At 42.8% G+C, this 27,381-nt stretch overlaps 1 protein-coding gene across 1 annotated transcript in view; it reads left to right on the top strand.

The window, feature by feature from the left end:
* Window positions 1–27,381, top strand: part of SLC9A9 (solute carrier family 9 member A9) — a 408,350-nt gene that overhangs the window by 282,937 nt on the left and 98,032 nt on the right. The window contains exon 13 of the mRNA XM_075937666.1: window positions 17,731–17,779. Coding sequence (XP_075793781.1) covers window positions 17,731–17,779 — 49 coding nt within the window. The remainder of the gene's footprint in view (window positions 1–17,730; window positions 17,780–27,381) is intronic.

The following is a 27,381-nucleotide window of genomic DNA, read 5'->3' as shown; positions in this document are numbered from 1 at the left end:
GTATGATTACTTTGACTTGGGTCTCTGCACTGTGGTTGGACACCAGAGCCCTAGGTTCAAGCGTGAATTAGAAAAGTCTTAACATCAGGGTTAAAATGCAATGTAGATGCTCAAGCTCACAGATCAGCTGAGTACCACTAAGCCTGGGCATGCACTGCAGTGTAGACACACCCTAGGAATTCTGTAGTTATCACAGGAAGTGTATTGGTGGTTCAGTACATGGCACTCTTCCCTCTGAGTCAGTTCTGAACCATGCTCCAGCATGATGTCAAGGGACAATACAGGATCACAGAATCATAGAATGCTAGAAGCTGAAGAGATCTTGAAAAGTGAAGTCTAGTCTCCTGCCCTTATGGCAGGACCAAGCACCATCATCCCTGATAGATATTTATCTAACCTGCTCTGAAATATCTCCAATTATAGAGATTCCACACCCACTTTAAGCAATGTATTCCAGCGCTTAACAACCCTGACAGGAAGTTTTTCCTAATGTCCAACCTGACTGCAATGTAAGCTCATTTTTTCTTGTACTATCCTCCAACATTCGGGAAAATAAGTTTTCTCCCTCCTCCTTGTAACACCCTTTTAGGTACTTGAAAGCTATTATCATGTTCCCTCTCAGTCTTCTCTTTTCCAAACTAAACAAGCCCAGTTCCTTCAGTCTTCCCTCATAGCTTGAGTTTTCTAGGCCTTTAATCATTTTTGTTGCTCTTCTCTGGACCTACTCCAATTTCTCCACATCTTTCCTGAAATGTGATACCCAGAACAAAACACAATACTCCAAATGAGACCTAATCATTGCAGAGTAGAGCAGAAGAATCACTTCTCATGTCTTGCTCACAACACTCCTGTTAACGCATCCCAGAATCATGTTTGATTTTTTTTGCAACAATGTCACACTGTTGACTCATATTTAGCTTGTGGTCCACCTAAATCCCTTTCAGCAGTGCTCCTTCCCATTCTGTATGTGTGAAACTGATTGTTCCTTCCAAAGTGGAGCACTTTGCATTTGTCCTTACTGAACTTCATCCTGTGTACCTCAGCCCCTCCCATTTTGGTATCATCTGCAAACTTTATGGCTGTGTCTACACTGGCATGAATTTCTGGAAATGCTTAAAACAGAATAGTTTTCGTTATAAGTATTTCCGGAAAAAGAGCGTCTACATTGGCAGGATGCTTTTCCGGAAAAGCCCTTTTTCCGGAAAAGCATCTGTGGCCAATGTAGACGCGCTTTTCCAGAAAAAAGCCCCGATTGTCATTTTCGCGATCGGGGCTTTTTTCCAGAAAAGACTACTGGGCTGTCTACACTGGCCCTTTTCCGGAACAGTGTTCCAGAATAAGGACTTATGCCCGAGCGGGAGCAGCGTAGCTTTTCTGGAATAGCGGCTGATTTTGTACAGTAGAGCGTCGTTGCTTTTCCGGAAATTCAAGGGCCAGTGTAGACAGCTCGCAGCTTATTCTGGAAAAGCGGCTGATTTTCCGAAATAAGTGGCCCAGTGTAGACACAGCCTGTATGTGTACTTTCTATGCTTATATGCTGCTAGAGCAGGGGTGGGCAATAAGCAGCCTATGGGCCAGGCACAGTTCACCAGGGTTATACCCTGGCAAGCTGCCCGATGCTTTATTTTCCATGTGCATCTGCAGGTTCGGCCACTCGAAGTTCCCGTTGGCTGTGGATTGTCATTTCCAGCCAATGAGAGCTGCAGGAAATAGTCTGCTAGTCGGTGTCACTTCCCGCAGCTCCCATTGGCTGTGAATGGCAATCTGCAGTAAACAAGAGCTGCAAGCAGCCATACCTGTGGATACGCAGGTAAATTAACCGTCTGGTGGACTGCCCAGGGCTAATCCTAGAGGAACCACAGCTGGCCCACAGGCTACTTATGGCCTACCCCTAGAAATACAAACTTTTAGATGAGCCATAAATCCCAGGCCTTTAGGAATTAAAGGTCAAGTGGCAATTTTACTAAGAGGTGGGAAGTTACTCCAGAATCCAAATGATAATCAAGCTTCATTACATTCTGCCTTTCTACATTTCTCTTGTGGCTTCAGTTGTGTGTTGAGTATTATTTAGTTTAGATATTATTCATCTTCTTTTAAACTGTTGTGTAACTGTGTGCTGTGAAACAGTTGCCACACTTCTCCCCAGAAGTGGCTGCATTTCAGTGGAGAGTGAAGTGATCCCTCCTTATGCACAACGTACATCAATTTGATAGGTTTGTGAAGCACTTCAGGATGAAAGGTACTGTGCAAGTATAAGATCATTATTTTTAAGGGAACTATATTAACATTATTGGACACTGAAAATGAGTTATTTTATGTTATAGTTGCCATGAGGGTTTTTAAAGGAATCATTATTATAGCATGAAATGGTTTTTTAAAAAAATAATAATAATCATAGACTTTCCATGTTACCCAGTGAAGAGTGATGCACCCATATGAAAGCAAAAAATATATAGTTTGAGAAGCTGATATGTGCATTTCTCTCCCTTACTCCTCCCCCACCAAACATACATGCAACAATAAGGGCTATACATAGAGACTATGGTATATTTACACAGCAACATTATTTCAAAATAACTTAGTACACATCTACACAGCTGGCAGTTATTCTAAAATAATGTCAAAATACTGTCAAGCTGGAGGACTTCTTACACTGACTCCTGTAACCCTCATTGTACAAGGCAGGGGCGGATGAGAGTGCCGCGGGGCCCAGGGCAGCAAAATTTCACGGGGCCCCCCCTTTGCCATGGCGCATGCGTTGGGCCTCGGGAAGCGCGGGGCCAGGGGCAGCTGCCCCGCTCGCCCTGCCCTAAATCTGCCGCTGGTACAAGGAGTAAGGGAAGTCAGGGGAAGAGTGCTCTATTTCAACATAAGTGCTGTGTAGACACTCCCAATGTAAAAATAAGCTATTTTGAAATAAGCTACGCAATTGACAGAGTGCATCATAGACCTATATGGTGTGTCTACACAGCAGGGCTTAACTCAAAATAAACTACTCAAATTGAACTACGTCAATTGCATAGCTTATTTCAAAATTGGAAGCATCTACACAGCACTTATTTTGAAATATAGCACTCTTCCTCTGACTTCCCTTACTCCTCGTACAATGAAGGTTACAGGCATAGGAGTAAGAAGTCCTCCAGCTTGATAATATTTCAACATTATTTCAAAATAACTGCCAGCTGTCGTGGACTAAGTTATTTCAACATAATGCTAGTTATTTCAAAATGATGTTGCTGTGTAGACATAGACTATGTGGTTGATAAGAGGAGTTATAACACTGCTAATGCAGCAAAACTGGAATGACCATATTATCTATCTCATTCAGTGTTAAGAAACTATGCAATTTCCTCACTTTCTGCAGCTCACTCCCTCAGTAACAAAAACTGAAAGAATTGCTCCCGGGGCAGTTATATACCTAAGTGAGATGGTAAAATAGAAGGAAGTAGATTGGAAACCCTTGTTCCCAGAGTTCTTGTTATTAGTTAAGTGATTTTATCCTGAAACCATCCTCTTGCCTCACTGAAAAATCACCTGGCACCGAAAAATAGAAAAGCCGAGTGCCAGTGAATCTAGTAAGACAGCATATACCTCGTGGTTACTGATGCCAAATGTAGTGAAAGAGGTAAAATTAAAATGATGCAACTGAAACTGTCTGACTCCAGTACCCAAATACCGAGAATGCAGAAGCACTCAGTATTGGCTTAAATCTGCTGCCACTGAAGCCAATGACATTGACTTCAGTGGAGTTAGGCCCATGATGAGCACTTTTGAAAAGCTTAGCTTGACTGAGGGTACTTCTACACTGTACAGCTATTTTGGGCTACCAGAGGTATCTTGAAATAGCTACCTCGTGTTTACACAAGCCGCCCGTTATTTCAAAATATTTTTCAAAATAATGGGCGCATTATTTCTCCATCTCTGTAAACCTCATTGCACAAAGAATAAGGGATGGCTCAAAATAGCGCGTTATTTCAACATTTGGCACTGAGTAGATGCGCCAGATTTCAAAATAACCTATTTAGAGTTTAGAAAGCTATGTAGATACACTCTCAGATTACAAATGCAACTCTATCTAAGGGTGAGTTTTAAGAGAAGATGGACAGCAATTTGCTGTCTGTTTTTGTTTGTTTTGTTTTGTTTTGTGTTGTGTTGTGTTGTGTTTTATTTTGTTTGTTGGTTGTTTGTAATGGCAAATACAGAAACACACAATGCATAACCCTTTCCTTACTAATGATAAGGAAAGAAAGCAAAGATTTGCAGAAGTAATTAATATGTCTGAGAACATTTGGGCTACGTCTACACTGGCATGATTTTCCGAAAATGCTTTTAACGGAAAAGTTGTCCGTTAAAAGCATTTTCGGAAAAGCGCGTCTAGATTGGCAGGATGCTTTTCCGCAAAAGCACTTTTTGCGGAAAAGCGTCTGTGGCCAATCTAGACACGCTTTTCCGCAAAAAAGCCCCGATCGCCATTTTCGTGATCGGGGCTTTTTTGTGGAAAACAGTACTGTGCTGTCTACACTGGCCCTTTTGTGCAAAAGTCTTTTGGAAAAAGTCTTTTGCCCGAACAGGAGCAGCATAGTATTTCTGGAAAAGCACTGATGATCTTACATGAGATCGTCAGTGCTTTTCCGGAAATTCAAGCAGCCAGTGTAGACAGCTGACAAGTTTTTCCGCAAAAGCAGATGATTTTGCAGAAAATCTTGCCAGTCTAGGCACAGCCTTGTATTCTTGTATTCTTACATAAGATCAAATCAGACTGCGAAGAGTTTCAAAAAGATCTCACCAAACTAAGTGATTGGACAACAAAATGGCAAATGAAATGTAATGTTGATAAATGTAAAGTAATGCACATTGGAACAAATAATCCCAACTATACATACAATATGACGGGGACTAATTTAGCTATAACTACACAAGAGAGAGCTCTTGGAGTCATTGTGGATAGTTCTCTGAAAACATGTACCCAGTGTGCAGTAGCAGTCAAAAAAGGAAACAGAATGTTAGGAATAATTTAAAAAGGGATAGAAAATAAAACAGAGAATATCATATTGCTGCTATATAAAACCATAGTACACCCACATCTCGAATACTGCATATATCTGATCTCAAAAAAGATTTATTGGCATTGGAAAAGGATCAGAGAAAGGCAACAAAAATTATTAGAGGTTTGGAACAGGTCCCATATGAAGAGAAATTAAAAAGCCTTGGACTTTTCAGCTTAGAAAAGAGGAAACTAAGGGGGATATGATAGAGGTCTATAAAATCATGACTGGTGTGGAAAAAGTGAATAAGGAAAAATTATGTACTTGTTCCCATAATATAAGAACTAGTGGTCACCAAATGAAATTAATAGGTAGCAGGTTTAAAATAAACAAAAAAGAAGTTTTTCATCACACAGTGCACTGTCAACCTGTGTAACTCCTTGCCAGAGGATGTTGTGAAGACCAGGACTTTAACAGGGTTAAAAAAATAACTAGATAAATTCATGGAGGTTAGGTCCATGAATGGCTATTAGCCAGGATGGTAGGAATGGTGTCCTTAGCTTCTCTTTATCTGGAAATGGATGACAGGAGAGGGATCACATGATGATTGCCTCTTGTGTTCACTCCCTCTGGGACATCTTCCATTGGCCACTGTCAGCAGACAGGATAATGGGCTAGATGGACCTTTGGTATGACCCAGTATGGTCATTCTTATGTTCATATGTATTCCCTGAAAAAATGTTCCATCTAAGAAACCTGTTTTCTGGATGGAAACACTGAAAAAAGGAGAAATAATAGAGGAACTGGTAACTGATTTAAACCTAAAAGGTAATTAATCTGAATTTGAAGTAGGTAATATACACTGTTATTAAAGACCAATTTTTATAATTTGTTTGTCTATTTATACTTGCAGGTATGTGAATAGCTGATATTCCAGAAAGTACAATAAGTAAATTGCATGTAAAAATAAAAAAATGAATGCAATAAAGACTCTAGAGCGAGAAATGGAGCACATGGCTATAAAGGTAGCTAAACAAGTAGGGAAAATATTTGCAAAAAATTAAAGTACAAGGTAGCAGGAGAATCTTGCAAGAGCAGGTAGTTATCATCGGGGGCTCCTATGCCCCCAGAGTAGATGTTGAATAGGACTGGGGGGAAGATGGATTCCTGTGAGACTCCACAGGTGAGGGCTTTGTGAATACCATAAAGAACCATATTCTGTGGGAAGTTAAAAGCTGCTATATTTCCAATTGAATCATTTTTGTTAAGACACAGGAAATGAGAGTTGAGATTTTAATCCAAACTGGGACCAGTATTCCTTGCTGGCTTCTATGCCTAAAATTAATCAAAGCAAAACAGATGTTCCAAACATCCCCAGATTTTTGGGGGGGCCAGTTAGACACCCTGCTCCAAAATCTGTGGCTTAGGTACAACTCTAGTTAGGCTATAATGCCCTTTAACTCAGGAGCAGGTGGCCGATTTTTAAAATGACTTGGAGGCTACAACAGCATTAGGTGAAAAAAAAAGTTGAGCTTTATTCTGAGCTTTTGCATGCTGACTTCAGTGGAGTTATGTTTGTGTTAAATGGATGTAAGTATGAGGACCTATTGTGCAAATTTTTAGGGTTATAAATACTAATTGGGTCACCTCTCTAGGTAAATAAAGTTTTAGGTCTAACAATCCTGGCAGTGTCCTTTAAAAACTAGAGTAACATTAGCAGGCAATTCAAACAAAAATACAGTAGCAGGAGAAATCTTATGTAAGAAGGTTAAATTTACCAGTTAATCTTTAGGAAACAAGGTCATCCGTCAGAAGCTAAATATACATGTTTCAGTCCTTGAAACATCTAGGACTTGGACTTAAACTGAGCTAGACATGGGCTGATGTGATTTAACATAGTCCTGATTCAGTTCTAGGGACCTTTGCAGTTTGCAGACACGTCAGTTGACGTAGGAGGGTCAAATTTTAGGTTCCATCTTAGCATAGCAACTGGAAAATCAATGCATCTGATTTCCAGAAGATTTGCAATCCACTGCCAATGGGAGCTGCAAGTGGCCGTACCTGCAGATGTGCAGATAAATAGAGTCTGACAGCCTGCCGGGGCTAATCCTCACAAACTGTTTCCACCTATGGGCCACTTATTGCCTGCCCCTTGGGTGTACAGTAACCATAGTGTCTCCTATACCACTCCTCTACTTTATGCAAGAACTCAACCTATACTTGACTAGCCTCAGGATGGGAGAGGAACCATAAAGACAGCTTACAGTTCTGGTGTCACCTGGGATCTAATACGTAGTTGTCATCAGCTGGCAGTTTCCAGTCATTCCATGAAATGCATACAAGACACTTCTAGGAATGGAGTAACTGTGTCTAAAGCAATTTGCCACTCTTTGAGTGTCTCAGTTCCAGGCATTTCACATTCAAGGAATAAACAGCAAAGTATATGCCTAATAGACTGGAAACTATAAATATGCACCTGTCATTACTAATGCACTAAGTTTAGGTTGGTGGAATCAAATCGTGATAGTGAAAAACATACAGAAGGAGAGGCACATTCTATTTTTGGCTGTGTTTGCTAAGATGTAGTTGATACCTTTACTAACGCTATTCGAAAGATTGATAATGAAAAACAAATGAAACTGCCCAGCTTTTACAATGAACTTCAAATTTGCTAACTCTTTGTAAACTGGGACTACGTTTATTTGACATCTCCTCTCACTGAAGTCTTCCAGCACAGGAATTACCTTTTTCAACTCTCCTACCCAATTGAATACATCTCCTTTGGGCCTCACTGACTCTCCACTTCCCCTATCTTTAATCTTCAGGAGGTGGTCCAGAGAAAAGTTTTTTGAAGAGGAATAGGGATCAAATTTGCACAGCAGCAGAAACTACAGGAAATAATTTCACCATGGGCTCCAAAATCTAAGCTTTCCCATGAACAAAAAAGAATAATTCTCTCACCTGAATGATTGCAAATTTAACCTTCAAAATATGGTTCAGGTGTAAACCAATGCCCAAATCTGCAGAAAGCCTGAAACAATAGCTCTGAGAGAGCTATGAACTGTTTTAGTCATTTCAGAAGGTGTTAACTATGAAATATACAGATGTTGCTATACACTGTTAACTATTTTATTGCTGATTAAAAAATTTGAGGGACAGGCACATTAGGTGAATGACACCAGTATGCAGAAATCAAAAGAGGGCCTATGCAGCATTATTTTGGGGTCTTCCATCTGACTTAACTTTTGTACAGGCCTTATGATATTCCTCAGCATAGGGCTACGTTTCACCAGTTATGTAGATCTTCATGTGAGTGAGTGGGTCTTGAGAGAATGCCACCACTTAATTGTTTTCCAGTCTAACCCCTGAGGCAATTATTTGTGTCTATGGAGGCCAAATAAATAACTTGTGCTTTCTATGCAACTAGAGTAGCCTTCAGTGAACATCTATCATGTACCAAGCAGCCAGACTGTGACAAAATAATGAACAGCATAACAAGCAACATCTGCCACTCACTTATCCCAAAATTAAAATGATCTCTCAGCAAATGTGTAGGCAGACAAACCTTAGTTGCTACTTTGTCACTGCATATGACCTAAACTCTCATTATTTCATATTCTGTCAACTTCATATCCATTTCATTCCAGTGTGGCAGTGCTATATTATTCACAGGCACTTCCTGATTCCTACTTTCAAATCCCTGCTCTGCCTGATTTGGAGCAGAAACTTGACCCTTAGTCTCCCCTTTCCCTCCTCGCCCCCCCCCCCCCCCCATTCCCCCATCAATGTCCTAATCTCCAGGATATTGGGTGTTCTGGGACCACACACATAGCCAGCTCATCCCAAAATATTCCTGACCTACTCACCTTTGGCTATTTCTTGTGAGGGTTAGGCATATTCTGAGATCATCTACTGCATCTACCATACAGATGAGATGGGGAGATATGCCTATCTGTCTGACTACACAGGACATTACTGTGAGGCAAGGGAGGATGTGCTTTGACATACTACCATAGCACTACATTTCAACACAGACTGAGAATCCTACCATGGTGTAGGTGGGAGCCAAGGCTCTCAGCAGTTCATCAGTTGTCACAGTTTTGCGCATGCCCACTGTTGGTAGCAGTACAGCAGTGCTTTTTGGGAATGTCAGTGTTAGGTGCCTAACGAGGCAGTTGGGCACTGAAGTCCCTTTGTATATCTAGTCCTGTATACTTATTTAGGCTCTGTCTACTCTATAGCCAATGGCAGAAAAACTTATTTCACTTGGGGGTATAACTATTCCCCGTCTCCTAGTGACTTAAGTTACACCAACATAAGCATTTGTATGCACAGCGCTTATGCCACTAGCAAAGGTGGTTATTTTATGCTAGTGAAACAGCTCTTCCCCATCAACATAGAGTTTTTTCCCAACACAATAGAGCTATGCTGTATGTATAGACAGGGTCTTTTCCTAAGCTTCCTTCATGATATGAACCATATCTTATGGGAGTGTTCTTTAAAGCACTTCCCACTGCATTTGCAACTCCATAACTCACCTTCCCTTCCATTCACAATTGTATGACATCTTCGTGGCAACTATAGGAATTAGTAGCAATATTACTTGGGGAGTAATATTAGAAAAACATTTCATGTATTTTAGCTGTCCTTTAATGCAGGGTAGCATCAGGAAATAAACAGCCAGCACTTGTGACCCACCAACTCTCCGTTGCCAACCAAATGATCCTTCCTTTATCCTTTAGAGCTTTCTGAAATAAACTCTGATTTTTGGATATTTAAGTATAACTTTTTAGCTAGCTCTCTGTTGCCAGGCTCCTCTATGTTTAAATCAGACTTAATTTTAAGCATACTTGTGTTTGTAAGAGAGCCAATGTATTATCCCCATGACAAACAGCTGACATAACCATTTAGGAAGCACTGCTTGCTGGTGATTTACTTTAATCATTCTCTGCAAGGAATTCAGCATATATGCTTTTTACTTCTGTGAGCCTGAGAGCAGTTATTTCCTGTTTTACCCTTTAATCTTTCCTATTTGTTTCACATTTTAAACCAAGGGGTTCTCATTTATTTACAGTATCAGTTTGGGTTGAACATTAAAGGCCTGAATGTATGACTTAATTTTCATAGGGTTTATGTTGATCAAAAAATTACACCACCTCACAGACATTAATTATTGACGGCATCTTGTGGACTGATGTGGAGAGTTAACAATTCAGATGGGAAGAATCTAGATGTCAGTTTGTTAAGAATACAGATCACAGTTACTGCCAATTGTGGACAAGAATAACGGTTTGAAGGATCATTATTTTTCCTGAAGGTTCTTTAATTTCAATTTTAATGATTTATTAGAGATGGTGAAACAATCTCCTTTGGATTTTGTTCATGTTTCTAGCCTTTACAGTTAATAATTCCATACTGATTGCAATATGTTTGTGATGGATAGCCACAAGCTACAAATTTATTCATGCAAAAATAGTCAAGATTCCCATTGCAAATGTTGCTTAATGGCTATCTTTGAAAATTGGGTTATAAATCTTTTTTTTAAGTAAGTTTCCAGAGTATGTACTTGGGGCTCAGCTTTAGGTAAACCAGGACTGAATTTAGAGGCTGGAACTATTGCACTCTTGAGGTTGTCTCTTCCCTTAAAATTCCTGACATTGAGGAAGGTAACCATTACTGTTACTATTAGTTCAGTAGTGCCATGAGGCTCCAGCCAAAACCAAGGTCCTGTTGCACTAGGTGCTGTACAACACAGGCTATGTCTACACTGCAGAGTTTTTGCGCAAAACTAGCTGTTTTTGCGCAAAAACTCAAGGAGCCTCCACACCTCAAGGTCAGTTTTGCGCAAGAAAATTTACAGTCAATCGACAGAACAAAGGGCTTTTTGCGGTATAGGTATTCCTCTTTCTACAAGGAATAACTCCTTTTTCCACAAGAGTTATTGCACAAAAAGGCGTGTGTGAACAGGCAGCAGGGGGTTTTTTGCGCATCCATGCAGTCCGGACGCTCTCTTGCGCAAAAGCGTATCGCTTTTCCGATGTTCTTTTGCAGTGTGGATGTGCTCTTGTGCAAGAAGTTTTTGCGGAAGATCTCTTCCGCAAAAAGCTTCTTGCACAAGAAGCCTGCAGTGTAGAGATAGACACATAGTAAGAGACAGTTCCCTGTCCAGAGGGGTTAAAATCTACACAGGTAAGACAAACAAGGAATGGAACAAAGGGAGTATTATTTTCCACATTTTACAGATAGGGAAATGAGGCAAAGAGAGAGAAGGAGTCTATGGCAGAGCTAGGTATTTAATACAGATCTCCTGAATGCTAGCTTATTGCCATAAGCACAAAACAGTCATTCTTTTGAATGCTAGATGGCTTACCCACCTCCCCAAAACCTCTTCCATTGCCTGAATTTTGAAAATATTCCTTAGTTTCCTTAGTTTCCTGCATTTACACCTCTTGAGCTGCCTTTGTCTTTAAGATGACATCTCCATAAATTCATGTGCCATCTGCTGCACACTCATTGTCAGTATCCATACTTAAATCGGGTTGCTAATATCTCATGGGAAGTGTGTGTTTCTCACATTAAGAGACTGTTTCCCTTGTAAATCTTCCCAAGCCTGATGTTTTCCCCATTATACTATGAACTTCCAAAGAATCAACATACAAAAGCAGATCTTGAGGCTTCACTTCACTGATTAAAGCTGAGAGATGCAGTTCAGCAGTTAGGGAGACTGTGAGGTTTTCTAAAGCTCCACTGTAACATGTCAGTGTGCAGTATCTTAGATTTGCAATAATTTGAAGTGAAGGAAGGCAATAGAGCTATGTTTTAATTGTCAAAACTGTATCTTATTGGTCAGCATTTCTGCTGGTTTCCAGTTTTCAGATTTCTTACTGCTCCTTTCCCTGCCAATTTGGAACTTATCTTTCCACCCATTTTCATTCCAGACCACTGCTTTGTATTCCCTAACAAATTCTTCTTTTGTCTATCAGACACATTACAACTGCTACTGAAAAAGTAATATCTGGTGGCACACAGGAATTTAAACAAGATCATTGATTTTTAGGGGTTATTTTGCAAAGTAGTACACACTTTCTGATAACAATCATTCCTAATCATTCCTGAATCCTATGAGATTCAGATCCAGAGTTTGAGTACTCCAATGATGTTTGTATCTAAAACTTTGATTCCGTCCATTATAAAAGATAGGCATAGTCCTAGGGTAGGACTTGCAAATTTTGGTCCTGAGTTTTGATTTTTCATACTTCTAGATTGTGGACCATTTTGATCTGAGGTATGATTAGGTTCTATCTTAAATAATAATCACCCAAGTACAGTAAACCGAATGCATCTTGTGGAAGATGGGTAGTACAGTAAGCTTAATACATAAGGGTATGTCTACACTACCCCGCTAGTTCGAACTAGCGGGGTAATGTATGCATACCGCACTTGCTAATGAAGCCCGGGATTTGAATTTCCCGGGCTTCATTAGCATAAGCGGGGAGCCGCCATTTTTAAATCCCCGCTGCTTCGAACCCCGTGTAGCGCGGCTACACGGGGCTCGAACTAGGTAGTTCGGACTAGGGTCCTATTCCGAACTACCGTTACTCCTCGTGAAACGAGGTGTACCGGTAGTTCGGAATAGGCACCCTAGTCCGAACTACCTAGTTCGAGCCCCGTGTAGCCGCGCTACACGGGGTTCGAAGCAGCGGGGATTTAAAAATGGCGGCTCCCCGCTTATGCTAATGAAGCCCGGGAAATTCAAATCCCGGGCTTCATTAGCAAGTGCGGTATGCATACATTACCCTCCTAGTTCGAACTAGGAGGGTAGTGTAGACATACCCCCAGTCTTTCATCAGAGAATACTTGAGTTTCAATGTACAGGCAGTCCCCGGGTTACATGGATCCGACTTACATCGGATCCCTACTTACAAACGGGGTGAGGCAACCCCGCACTAGCTGCTTCCCCCAGCAGACCAGGGAGACGCGAAGCTAGCGCCCCCCCTTCTCTCCCCAGCAGACCAGGGAGATGCAGAGCAGCTTTTCTCAGCAGACACCTCAGCTTGAGAATAAAGGACTGAGGGAAGTGAGGTGTGGGAGAATAAAACTGAGCTCTGGAGAAATGTTTGGCTAGAGTTTCCCTTACAATATGTACCAGTTCCAACTTACATACAAATTCAACTTAAGAACAAACCTACAGTCCCTATCTTGTACGTAACCCGGGGACTGCCTGTAGTGTAGAAATGAGTCTAATCTCACTCTGATCACAAGTGGCCATTTACCCGTAATGCAAAACCTCCACATAATTGGTTTTGATTATCAGTCAAAATGCAGGAAAGGTCTTAACAGGAGAAGGCAGATAGCATTTTTTTATCTGGGTAGGGAAAACTTACGTAGCACCGATTGGTTTTAATCAATGGTGTCAGCTTCTCAGTTTACTCGCCCTGAAAATAACATAGGGGGTTCCAATAATTCATGTTCTTTGCAGCCTCAAAACAAAATAATTTTTCTAATGGCTTCATCTATAGTACTGCTATTGCAAGACTATAATATTAATCAAACTACATTTTTCCGTAGCATTTCAGGACTCGCAGATCAAATATTTGACAGAGAGCTCCTTATTCTTTATTTGTATTTGTCATTTTCCATGTTTGGCATCCTCTTTAGTGCAGTGCTTGTATTCTCAAATCCCACCGAGATGTGTAGGCATTGAAGATGCTTACTGGACTATGTAGCATTAAATACTAAGAGAAAGGATGATTGAGTAATATCTATTTTTTCATGTAACCCCTATTTTTCTACTGTTCTCTTAAAAAAAGAAAGTGCTAAATATCATCTGAGACTATTGTGATTCATATGGGGAACCAAAGTGCTGTTAATATTTCACTGTCTTCCTATAAATGCAAAACAATGAGGCTCACAACAGTACTGCTTTCAAATAAATAGTTTCAGAGGGGTAGTCATGTTAGTTTGTAATTGGAAAAACTTAAAAAAAAACATTCTTGCAGCATCTTAGAGATTAACAAAAAATGTAGATGGTATCATGAGCTTTCATGGGCACAACCCTTAATCAAGTCATCTGAAGAAGTGGGTTGTGCCCACGAAAGCTTGTGATACCATCTACGTTTTTGTTAGTCACTAAGATTCTGCAAGACTATTTGCTGTTTTTTAAGTTTTCCCAGTTACAGACTAACATGGCTACCCCGCTGAAACTTTTGAACAGTCCTGTTATTTGTAATGGGGAAAGTGAGCCTTTTGTTAACTGCTTAGTAGTTTCAGACAAAAAGCTATGTTGTCTATATCCCTTCTGTATAGAACTAGCTATGGAGTCATCTTAAAATTGTAATGTCCAAGATGCAGTTCCACAAACACTAGAAAGACATATATGGATATTTTGGCTAAGAGGCTGGAGAGAGGGCTTACAGTAAATGAGGAGGGGAAATGAAATTACACGAGTGGGAAGAGCACTAAGGGTGCATCTACCCAGTGGCACTAGCTGATAATAAACTACGCAATTTGAGCTATGTGAATTACGTAGCTTATTTCAAGAGAGTCTATTTTGACAAATCCCTTAATCCTTGTGGAACGAGGTTTACTGGGATGTCAGAATAACAAGCCCATTATTTCGATTGCATTTTAAAATAACGGGTGTGCTGTGAAGACGTGGAAAATGCTATTTCAGGATACCGGATGTATCCCGAAATAGCGCTCACTGTCTAGACATTCCTTAAGTGAGCTACATATAAGGTCAGCAGAAAACAGAGTTGAAGGAAAAGATGCATTGAAACCAGGGAAGAGAAGAGAAATATGAGAGAAGAACAGAGAATGTGGAACAACCAGAGAAGTAGCAGAAGCAGATGGATGGGATTAAAGGAAAGTGGAACAACAGAGGATGAGAGAAGGGAAATAATAAGAAAAAACAAACCAGACAGCAGGGAAAGAAGATGGGTGGGAGGGAGGAATGGAAGGACAATACAAGAGAAAAGAATTAGGATTTTAAGGTTGGAAAATGGGGTTTTTATTACCTGGCCACTCACATTGGAAAGTACACATCAGGCTGTTCTATTCAGGAGGTTTTCATTCTTTGTGCATATGTACAAAATTGAAAGAAGACGAAGATACAAGAGAGCAAATATATTTGATTTGCTTATTGTGGACACTATGGTAGAGGCAATTTTTCAGGCTTTGAAATCCAATAACGGTTAATACATTTGCCTTTGTGCTATTTTGTAACACCTATTGTCTACATAATAAACAAGGCAATAGTGCTAGCTATCTCTGTAACCTCAAGGATAGGAAATAACATATACAGAGGAGCTTAAATTCTGCAAAATACAGGAAAATCTGCAAAACTCCCTAAGACTCCCTAAGACACCTGTAGACACCTGTGCTGTCCCTCATTAGACAGATTATATCACTGTTATTGAAATGATATTACAGTCACAAACTTCTGGGCTTGTGAGAAATGTTTTCCATTGTCTTAGCTCATTCCATAATAAATGCATCACAATGCATAATCAGTCACAAATGGCATTTTTCTCAGCCCTGGTAAGTTCAGAATTACATGAAGTCTAAATTACTCCTGTCCCAGGAGACTGATTCTTTGAGGTCAGGTCAAGCTCATGAAGGGGTGAGAGTGCAAAGAAGTTTGTATTGCAGCCTCTTGAAATGCACCCATCATACATAATAGCCTTTGCTTCTGTCATAACCAGAACTGTAAGAGCATTTAACTAGTTTATTGCCAGTGCTTCCCCATGCTAGCAGTAGAATGAAGATCTAATTACGGGAAGCAGATAGCCAAGTGGCTAAGGCCCCCAGACTGGAAGTAAGGGGAGACCTGGTTCTATTCCTTCTGCAAGCACTGACTTATCCTGTGATCTGGGATGAGTCACATAATCATTGCTTGGTTCTTTTGTTCCCCTCTGTTTAGATGTAAACATGTTAGGGCAAAGACTGTCTCTTATTGTTTATCTAGCACAAAGGGTGCCTAAGGCCTATTGGGCCTCTGGTCACTACTATAATATTAAATCTAACGGCAGGCTGAGAGTTAAACTTTCACAGACATAACTGTTCATATTTTCATTAAATGAAAAGATCTAACATCTTGATTTACTCCAAGGCAATCAATAGGTTAGTATCTTCTTCAGTTTTTCTTTGAAAGTCATAGGACTCTCAGTGAAAAATACAAAATTATTCATTCTTTTATCTCTTTTTTTGTCAGCACCAGAATTATTAGTTTTAATCAAAAGATGGAAATATTAATGCCTGGAAGACTTCAGTTTTTGGGATAGAAACAAACTGTCTTTTCTTTTCCATTCATGATTTACATATAAAAATATCCACTGTGCTTCTAGTTCCAGTCATTTTCTCAGAATGTACTGGAATGTCTGTAAAGTGTCTACTGCAAAGAGCAATGAAGCAAGTAATAGCTAAAAATAAATAAATAGGATTTTAAAAATGCATTTGTGATATGAAAAAAAAGACATACACAAAGAGGAAAACTGCTACGCACATGGTAAAGCGGCCTTACATGAACATCTGGTGAAAGAATAAATTTTCTTTGCATCAGTAAATTCTGCATTAGCTCAGTGGCCCTGACGCCTACATGGGCAGTTTGTCAGGCATTCTGGGACAGATGGTCACCCTCTCTTTGGACGTTGGATTTCAGAGAGGAGAATGTTTGCATTAGTCATCTCTTACTGCCCTGCCTTTCTCCTATGACTGTGGTCACTGCGCTAATATACTATGTTACTGAGTATCATCTTTGAGTCATCCCTTTCTCTGGCTCTGCCCATGGAGGCCGTACCCAAATCTTGTCATTTCTCCATATCCTCTTTAATATCCAGACTTTCTTTCTGACCACACAATGAGAATTCCCACAGAGGCCTTCACCTTCTTCCATTTCCTCTGTGGAGGCCTCCTTCCCCTAGTCTTGCCTCTCAAATCCCCATCTCATCCCATTCAAGTAAAAAATGCAGCTGCTAATCTTGCCCATGTCTATTATAATGCAAATAAAACTAATAGTGGCAGCTTGCATCAGAATGTCATAGATACCTGCATGTGGAAGAGGAGACACTGTTGCGAAAGAAGCGCTGAAGCAAAAGCAACTAAAGCCCAGTGATATATTCTGGTTTTTGCTTAGGGTGAGATTCTGTGCTGAGTCTCTGAGCTGCAAGGGAAGAGGGGGCTAATGGAAAAATTAAGCCACCTTGAGCTTCCTCGCCAGTGAGCCGTTCCAGGGGTTGGAGAGGCCCTCCCCAGCAATGTCTATGGGCTGCAGTGGTGCTTGTGGTTTCTACAGCACGGCATTGTAGTCTCAACCTCAACACAATTCTCCTGTTCCCATTCCCAGCATTCCTATGATGCCAGGATTTGCAAATGGATCCTCAGAGGACATCCAGGCAGTTATTTGTTTGCAATGCCTGCCCCAGGGAATCCTCCTTGCGGAGATGTGAGTTTTTAGGGCTCCTTTCTGTCACTCTGATCCATTCAGTTGGCATGCAAGGGTTGAAGTGAGGGTGAAGATCACAGCCCAGGTAGTATCAGCATGATGTATAAAGTGTTTCATATTTCCTGCTAACTTACCAAGGACTCCTTTGAATTGTGAAGAAATCTTAATAATGTTCTGTCATTTCTGCACATTCCGTACCTACTTGGCGCTGAGTGATGTGGTGCAAAAAAAAAGGCAGTTCTGCACACATGCCCACCTAATCTGCATTGAGTCATTCACCCTGTGTCTTGTTTTCTTTAATAGGGTTGGCATAGATCCAGATGAAGACCTGAAAGCAGAAACTGCAAGCCAGGCAAGTTACAGCTATTGATATATCTGTATTGAATAACATAATGTCCAGTCATGTTTAGTTTGTGTTTCTTAGTGCAGTAACTGGAAATCATTACTGCAGGGTTATCTCTGCTATAAATGCAGAAGATGTACAAAACCGTACACGCGTCAAAATATTTTGTAACTGTTTATTGAGAAGACAGGTACATATATTTTCCAGTTGCACCGGGGCACCAGAATAAGTTTATCCGATACTGGATTTTGAGGAATGCATTGCAAATAGATATTGATGTGATGAAATATTAGTAAATATTTGCTATGGCAAATCCAAAGCTTGAATTAGCTACCAACACCGTTTATGAAAAGAGAAGTTTTCAGAACAAAGCTCAGTTCTCTGGATTAAACAAAGGAACAATGAATGATTGAAATTCTCAACTCTGGTATCAGGGTAGGTCAGGTTGCTGACAGTGTAGGTTTGTCATTTTTAACATGGCCATATGAACATACATCTGGGTTAAAAAAAAACGTACACCAATAGGGACTAAGAAAACTTCATGTGCTGATCTGTCACCCCATTGCCTCTGCCTTTTGGGGCGCTTATCTTTGAAAATGTTTAAAATATAGCTGAGGTGAAATCCCAGCCCTAGTCAAGTTTTCCTCATGAACATTCACTAGTCTGCCATGTTTGGATCTACAAAATGGAGTTTATGTGCTTTTGAGCTCCCAGGAAGGCTATGTCTACACTGCGGGGGTTTTCCAGGATACCTGGAAAAGCTCTGCAGTCTAGACATAGCCCTTATCCCCAGCCTCCTTCCAGCAGTGGCTTGTGGTGGGAGAGGTCTGGGAAGGGGCCCCCCCTGGTGGTCAGAAGTCTAGGCAGCCTCCCCAGAACCTGTGAACAGGAGCCCAGGGGTGCTCCGGTGCTGCTTCCTGGGCTGGGTGGCACAGACTGGTGCTGCATGTGCCTCAACATACATGGACTGCAGCAGAATAGCCAGGCCGAGAAGACCAAGCAACGATCACACAATAGCCTTTCAGCACCCACCACCTCCAGCCTGTTTGTGTGAAAAACTGAGCACTTACCTGATGATCCCTCCCCAGCCTTGGAGGATACCTGGGACACATCCAGGCCGTAGGGTGCCAGCTCTAAAGTGAGCGTGGTGATGGTGTTCACCATGTCCTCATCTTCCTCCTACTGTGCTGTAACCCCCACCACCCCAGGATGCAGTGCAGGTCATCAAAACAGGGGCAAGAGTGGGGTCCTGCCCCACAGTGTGAGCTGCGCTCCTTCGCCCTGATGTAAGCCTGCCGGAGCTCTTTGACTTTTCTCTGGATATGCACCAGGGTCCCGGTGTGGCCCTTTGTGGCCAGGCTCTTGGCCATCTGGCCATATATATAACAAATTCGTTTATCTGCTCGCCCTTGGCGAGTAGATTTCAGCCGGTCACCCTGTTCACCAGCGGTGCGCGCATGCACAGTGCAGGTCTGGCACATGTGCAGTGCGGGGCTGGCGAGTGGATTTCGCCACGGTTTGTCGAGCCCTGTATATCAGCATTGTGCCACCTGGAGCAGAGATCCTGGTGTTTCTCTTCGTCGTCCCACACCTCGAGGAGGGCCAGGATCTCCACCCCAGACCAAGATGGCACACTCCTCTTGCAGCCTCTAGCAGGCTCCTGGAACTCTGTGCGTGCTCCCTGGGATGGGCAGGGGAACTTGGGGGGCCTGTGGCTGGGACATGGCACCCAGACGTCAGTCACTGGCAACTGCGCTGTGGCTGGAGGCTCTGAGGGCCGGCTTCCTGTCACAAGCCCTGTCCCCTTTAAGGGTATGTCTAAACTACAAAGTTAATTCGAACTAACAGACATTAGTTCGAATTAACTTTGATAGGCGCTACTCATACAAACCGCTAGTTTGAACTTAATTCGAACTAGCAGAGCGCTTAATTCGAACTAGGTAAACCTCATTCTACGAGGACTAACGCCTAGTTCGAATTAAACAGTTCGAATGAAGGGCTGTGTAGCCACTTAATTCGAACTAGTGGGAGGCTAGCCCTTCCCAGCTTTCCCTGGTGGCCACTCTGGACACCACCAGGGAAACTCGTCTGCCCCCCTCCCGGCCCCTTAAAGGGGCATGGGCTGGCTACGGTGCTCATGCCAGGTGCAAGCCTGCCAGCACCCAGCCAGCAGACCCTGCACCTGGCATGGCACGAACCAGCTACCCACTGCCAACCAACCCTCCGCCTCTTCCAGGGACCAGGCTGGCAGCTCCCGGGAGCCTGCCCGGGTCCGCAACAGGCGAGCGCCCACCTGGTCTAGTGCGGAGATTGTGGACCTCATCCACGACGTCCGCAGTAGGCACAGGAAAGTGGCCATCTAGGGCAGGATAGCTGCCAGCCTGGCCACCCAAGATCAGGTTTGCATGAAAATCAAGGTGGTCCAGTGAGACCCCCGACCCTGAGCCCTGAGCTTAGAATGGCAGTACTGGGTCAGACCAAAGGTCCATCTAGCCCAATAGCCTGTCTGCCGACAGCGGCCAACACTAGGTACTCTGGAGGGGATGGACCGAAACAATGACCAAGCCACTTGTCTCGTGCCATCCATCTCCAGCCTTCCACAATCAGAGGGCAGGGACACCATTTCTACCCCCTGGCTAGTAGCACTCCATGGACCCAACCTCCATGACTTTATGTCGCTTCTCTTTAAATTCTGTTCTAGTTCTAGCCTTCACAGCCTCCTGCAGCAAGGAGTTCCACAGGTTGACTATTTGCTTTGTGAAGAAGAACTTTCTCTTATTAGTTTGAAGCCTGCTACCCATTCATTTCATTTGGTGTCCTCTAGTCCTTCTATTATGGTAACTAATAAATAACTTATCTTTATGCACCCTTTCCACACCACTCATGCTTTTATAGACCTCTATCATATCCCCCCTCAGGGTATGTCTACACTACCCTCCTAATTCGAACTAGGAGGGTAATGTAGGCATACCGCACTTGCAAATGAAGCCCGGGATTTGAATTTCCTGGGCTTCATTTGCATAAAGCTGGCCGGCGCCATTTTTAAATGCCGGCAGTTCGAACCCCGTGCCGCGCGGCTACACGCGGCACGGAGTAGCTAGTTCGGATTAGGCTTCCTAATCCGAACTAGCTGTACTCCTCGTGGAATGCCTAATCCGAACTAGCTACTCCGTGCCGCATGTAGCCGCGCGGCACGGGGTTCGAACTGCCGGCATTTAAAAATGGCGCTGGCCGGCTTTATGCAAATGAAGCCCGGGAAATTCAAATCCCGGGCTTCATTTGCAAGTGCGGTATGCCTACATTACCCTCCTAGTTCGAATTAGGAGGGTAGTGTAGACATACCCTCTGTCTCCTCTTTTCTAAGCTGAAAAGTCCCAGTCTCTTTAGCCTCTCTTCATATGGGACCTCTTTCAAACCCCTGATCATTTTAGTTGCCCTCCCCTCTCCCACCCTCTCTCTTCCCCTCTCCCACCTCCTTTTCCCAGTCTCCCCAAGTTTTGTTCAATAAAGAGAGTTTCTATTTTTGAACACACGTGTCCTTTATTTTGTACATCAGGAAGGGGGGCTAGGGAGGGGTAAGTGGAAGGAGGTGAGGGAGGAATGGGGTACGAGCCCCCGATGGGGAGGACTGGGGTGGCTCTGCGGGTTCCTCAAGGTGGAAGCTCTCCTGCAGGCCCCCGATTGTCCCTCCTCCCTGGATGGCAGCCTGCGGCAAGTTCAGCCGGGCTGATGGCCGAGTGCTGTGATGTGCCGAGCGTGGGCACTCAGGGCACTCCTAGCCAGGACTGCTTTGCTGTCCCTCATCGAGTTAGACAAGCAAGCGGGGAACCCCTGAGAACTGTCTGTCCAGGGTGGGGGTTGGGTCCCTTTAAGCACAGCCCTCGGCTAGCCTGAGACATTCCTGAGTCCTAACCTGATGCCCTGCCGGCACTGCTTCCGGCCATCCTTAACCCTGGTTCAGGGTCCACTCAATGTGGACATGCTAGTTCGAATTAGCAAAATGCTAATTCGAACTAGTTTTAAGGTCTAGATGCACTAATTCGAATTAGCTTAGTTCGAATTAACTAATTCGAATTAAGTTAGTTCAAATTAGTGCTTTAGTGTAGACATACCCTAAGAGCTTCAAGGGGAACAGGAACTATAGAGTTGTGATGAGTGTGGACGGAGTGGCCAGCAGGGCACCTGTGAGATTTTTCTGGAGGCCTCTCTTTTTTGACAAAACTCTTCATTCCATGTCCACACACACCCTCTTCCAAAAAAATATTTTTCAGGGGAGGCCTTATTCCTCATGGAATTAGGTTTACCAGCATCAGAAAAAGCTCTCTGTTATTTTGACTTTCTTTCAAAATAACACAATTGCAGCATGGCCGCCGTTATTCTAGAAAAACGGTGCAGTGTAGATTCACCCTTACTGTGGCTGCTAGGCTCACTCCCTGTGCAGAGACCCTCCTTGAAAGTGAGACCTCCCAGTCCCTGGGCCCTGAGACCGATGCTGAGACTCCCCAGCAGTTCAAACACAACCTTCCCAGAATGTCCCATAGGTGGGAACTCTGGTTTATAGTTTACCCCTTCAGCAATAGAAGATAGTTGAAGCAAATAGACACCAATTTTGCAGAGGAATTTCTGAAACAAAATGTGCATTCCTGTACATGAGACAGATCTAGGAATCCAATAAAACACCTGTCTATCATTCCCTGCCTCAGTTTCCTCACCACTCCTGAACAGGCTTTGGGATTTGCTCAGTGTCCTTTCACAGTTCCAGGTCCTCACTCTTCCAGCTTATGATGTCTGGAGGACCCTCCTCTCTAATCCTGACAGCCAACTTCCTTCAGCTTCCACAAGTCTAGCACTCAAAAGATTTCCTTGCACTGAGGAAGCATTCTCCTTTCTTCCTTTCCTTACACTTTCCTGCTTCTGTATTTTTAAAGGAAAAAATTATATCACACTAATATCTCTGTCTCTTTGCTCCACTTCTGGAGATTTTCCTCTGTCCTTTCCTGTCTCCTCTAGGAATCTGGTTTTATCTACATTACAGCTACAGCAACAATATATAGACAGTAGTGTCTTTTCCAGTATATAGCATTATAGGACATGCTGATCAACATCAGAGATTCTAGTGCATTGTGCAATATAAACATTATTTCACCTTGAATGTATTTTTTTCAGGGGCTTTTGGGTTGTAAAAATGTGCTTGCACTAGACGTCAGTAGATAGGACTTCTAATTTTCTTCCTTTTCTATTAAAATGAGAAATACATATTTGTGAATAACAATAAGATATCACCTGACCCGAAATGTGTTCTGTTAATTAACACCTAGTTCTATTCTCAGCAGCATAATAGAGTAAGAGTGAATAAATATAACATATTTCACACCCAATCATGTCTAAATCAGCATGCTTTATTGTAAAATATTTTTCCCAGCAAGGTGGTCTGGTTGTTCTGATTTCCTTTAAAATGTTTACTATTTTCATTTTTCTAACATGTTTACCTATAGCTGTTATATTAATTTTTATTAATACAATTCATTGTCCATTTCTTCTCTTTTTAAATCAGTACTGCAGACTGTTCTTTTTTTTTTTCAGGTTGTTTCTTTAAAGTTTCCTCTTTTCCCCTATTGTTTTAGATTATTCATTTTTCTCTTTATTTTTCTCTAACACGACTTCTGATATGAGCTTTTTTTCTTTTAATCTATCTTCCATATTGAGTTCCCATTTTTTTCAAATATCTGCTATTCTCTCTTTCATACTAGAGAGTCTTTTTCCAGTGCCGTAACTAGCTAATTTTGCACCTGAGGGCAAGAATATAAAATTGTTCCCCCTCGTGTATATATATTCATAGTAGTTATTTTGTAAAAAAAGGAAAAATATATAAATAATAATAATAATTATTATTATTATATATAGTAGCCCGATGTAATGCTGTAGTGTTTGGTGTTGCCTCTGGGGGATGCTGTTGCCTCCCACTGTGGCGCTCTGCTGACTTCTGCACCGCTCAGCCGGGCCACCATGCAGGAGCAAGCAGTGCAAGCTGCCGTTTGGGACCTTCACTCCCCATGCAGCACGGGCCCCCGTGTGGGAGCCCAAACGGCCGCTTGCTCCGCTTGCTTCCTGCGGCAGCACGGCTGAGTGGTGCAGAAGACAGCCGAGCGCCATGGCGGGAGGCAAAGGGGGGCGGGGCAGTGACATGCAGCGTGACAATGGCTCCAGACCCCGCCCCCTGGCCATGAACAGACCCTGGCCGGGGAGTGGGCGGAGGAACGAGAGGGAAGGAGAGGTGGAGGACAACTTGGAGGCTGCAGGATCAGTGCTAGGGTGAAGGGAAACAGTGCAGGGGGCAACTGGAGCTCAGAGGCAGCCACTTAGCCGGGCTGCTGCACAGGAGCAAACAGCGCAAATAGCCGTTTGGGCTCCGCGCTCCCCATCAGGAGGAGGAGGAGAAGAAAAAGAGAGAGTGAGAGGCAGGAGGAGGAGGATAAGAGAGAATGAGAGCCAGGAGGGGGAAGAGAAGAGAAAGAGAGTGAAAGGCAGGAGGGGGAGAAGAGAAAGAGAGAGAGTGAGGGTATGTCTACACTACCCCGCTAGTTCGAACTATCGAGGAGTACAGATAGTTCGGAATGGCTATGTAGTTCGAACTATCTAGCCCGTGCCGTGTGTAGCCGCGCGGCACGGGGTTTTCACTAGCCGGCTTTTAAAAATGGCGGCGCCTGCTTTATGCTAATGAAGCCCGGGAAATTCAAATCCCGGGCTTCATTAGCAAGTTCGGTATGCATACATTACCCCGCTAGCTTGAACTAGCGGGGTAGTGTAGACATACCCTGAGAGAGGCAGGAGACGGAGAGCTGGTGCAGGGAGGCAGTAGGAGGAAGAAAGAGAGACAGAGCAAGAGACCAGAGGCTCAGGAGAGAAGACCAAGATAGAAAGGGAATAGGATGTGGAGGAGAGACCTGAAAATCCCATTTTATGATGGGCTAATTGGCTAGTAATAATAATAATAACACGTTTATTTATTATAATTATGAGATCTTCATAACAATCAATTAATACATATATAAATATAATTATAAAATATCACCATGTCAGGTACTATTAGATATTTGTTTATAGTTGTACTTTGCATGCTTTTAATGAGGCAAAATCATCAATAATTGTATTGATATTAATATTATTCGCTACCTCATGTTCTATTGATAAGATGGACATATTTGATGGAGCTCAAAGGTAGTTCTTAATTAATTTTAGTTTATTAAAACTTCTTTCACAAGAAACCCAGTCACAGCCTTGTCCCCTTGGTTTGTGTAGCACATTCAAAGCACTTGGCATAGGCGGCTCAGCAGCATGGGCTCCTGTTTTTGAAGGGGAAACCATGACTCCAACAGGCTAAAGGCTTGGACCCCGGCCCATAGAACCCAGGGATTGTAGCTCCCAGACTTCCAGCTATAATCACATACCCCTAAGACCTAGAACCACTCCCCTGGCAGAGGTGAGACAAGACCCAGGAGTCCTGGCTCCCAGCCTATCACCTACACTTTATCCCCTGCACCTCTGCCCCTGTGCAGGGCAATCTGAGCCCTTCTGCACCTGGGAACTGTGCTAGGGCACCTTAAAGTGGCACTTGGCATGGCTGAGCCAGTGCCTGGCCTCCTGCACTGCTCGGAAGCAGCTGGTGCACTGAGCAACCGCCAGGGCTGGTGACTATTGGATCGCGGAGTGGCAACATGCAGCCTGACATGTAAGCTGTGGGCCAGTTGATGCTAATGGGCAGGGGAGAGAAGCAGCTCTGTCTTAAAATTAGTAGCTGCCTTAAAATAATTTGTTTTCTATATTATTTTTCTGCACCCCCTCAGCTATGCACCCGAGGCAAGTGCGTCACTTGCCTCACCCTTGTTGCGACACAGGCTTTTCCCCATATCTTATACTTAAATAATTAATTCCAACCCAAAAGAATCTTAAAGCACTGTTCAGTTGTGTAAGACATGTCGCAGCATGAAACTTAGGGATGAGAAGTAGCATCCATATGCACTACATTTTTAATTGAGACTAGCACAAACAAAAGTCAAACTGCTGTGAAAAGTGTTATGTGATCCTTAGTGGTCAAAAAGAGCAAATAGGACCTTGAGGTTTTAAGTGTTCAGCTAAATAAGACCCACAGTTCATTGGGCAGAATCTATTTTATCTCATTCAACATGATGAAGGGCTGGCAAAGTCACCACTGATGAGATTTGAACCTTTTGACACAGGTTTTCCAAACCAGAGGCAATTTCATACTAGACCCATTTACTGCTTTACAGAGGAAGATATGGAGTAGTGAAACACAGTCACAATAAGGGCCAAATTGTGTATGGAATCCTCTCATTTGTGTCCTTCTTAGCTGTAGTCCCTGTTCTTTTATGAGAAGCAATGGACTTCAGCAGGATTTAGCTACTCCAACAGGGTTGGGGAAGAGCAGGGACATGATGTGCCCATCCCCCCTTCCATCAAACACCTGAGACAACAGACGAAAGGCGCTGACAGCGTAAGAGGAGGTGGTTAGATAACAATATCTTGTGGCATCAGCCTGTTAGCTAAGGCTGTGTCTAGTCTACAGGCTTCTTGCGCAAGAAGCTTTTTTCAGAAGAGATCTTCTGAAAAAACTTCTTGTGGAAGAGAGCGTCCACACTGCAAAATTACATTGAAAAAGTAGGAATAAGGGATCTTCCGGAAAAGGGCTTATTTTCTGCAAGATCCCGTCTAGACTGGCGCTTTTCTCCGGCAAAACCCCGAGCCGGAAAAAAGCGGCAGCCATGTTCATGCAAATGCCGTGGGGAATATTTAAATCCCCCGCGGAATTTGCAATTCCGAAGTGTCTCATTAGCATCCCTTTTACGGAAAAGGGTGCCAGTGTAGACACAGCCAGCATGTCTATCTATTCAGCCATGGCACAGCAGAGGAGGATTTGACCCACTGTGCATTAAACTGAAGCTCTAAGCCAATAGAAAGAGTAAATCAGCACCATTGTTGTACCATAGTGTTCTTATGTACTGTCCACCCTAAATAACAATATGTCTGCAAACTTAACTTCCCCTCCAATTATTTTGTAATGTGTGGTTCCTTTTTAGGATTCAGCTAAGCACTATGCTCCTCCAAGCTCAGAAACCATGCTGCTAATGATGAGCTTGCCCTGACTCTGGAGAAACATTTTGCTATAGTCCCACTTCGCTATAGTCCAGCTAGTACAAACTCATCTTGTATTGTCCAGTAAACAGAAGGGATGTTGTATTATGTGCTTTAAAATAGCAGTGGTAGGCAGATTTTCCATAAGCACCACCTGGACTTCACAGATCCCTGATCTGTACACCATCCACATCAGGGTTCCCTCTCTGCCCAGTTTCTTTTTACTTCCCTTGCTCTGTCTTTTCTCCAGAACATTTATCATCAAACCATCTTGCATAAACAGAACATACGATAGATTTGCTCATTTATTTCCACTCATTTATTGATGGGCTTTCATAACTCAGTTCTGAAAGGCTATCAATAATGTGTAGAAATAAATGAATGCAGTCAGTCCACTGCATATCCTACACAATTAGAATATAAACTCAGAAACCTATTTCTGATGAGCAAGCGTACAGGAT

Source organism: Pelodiscus sinensis, chromosome 10, assembly GCF_049634645.1.
Source record: "Pelodiscus sinensis isolate JC-2024 chromosome 10, ASM4963464v1, whole genome shotgun sequence".
Classification (NCBI taxonomy): domain Eukaryota; kingdom Metazoa; phylum Chordata; order Testudines; family Trionychidae; genus Pelodiscus; species Pelodiscus sinensis.
This window is presented reverse-complemented; position numbering and strand designations above follow the sequence as displayed.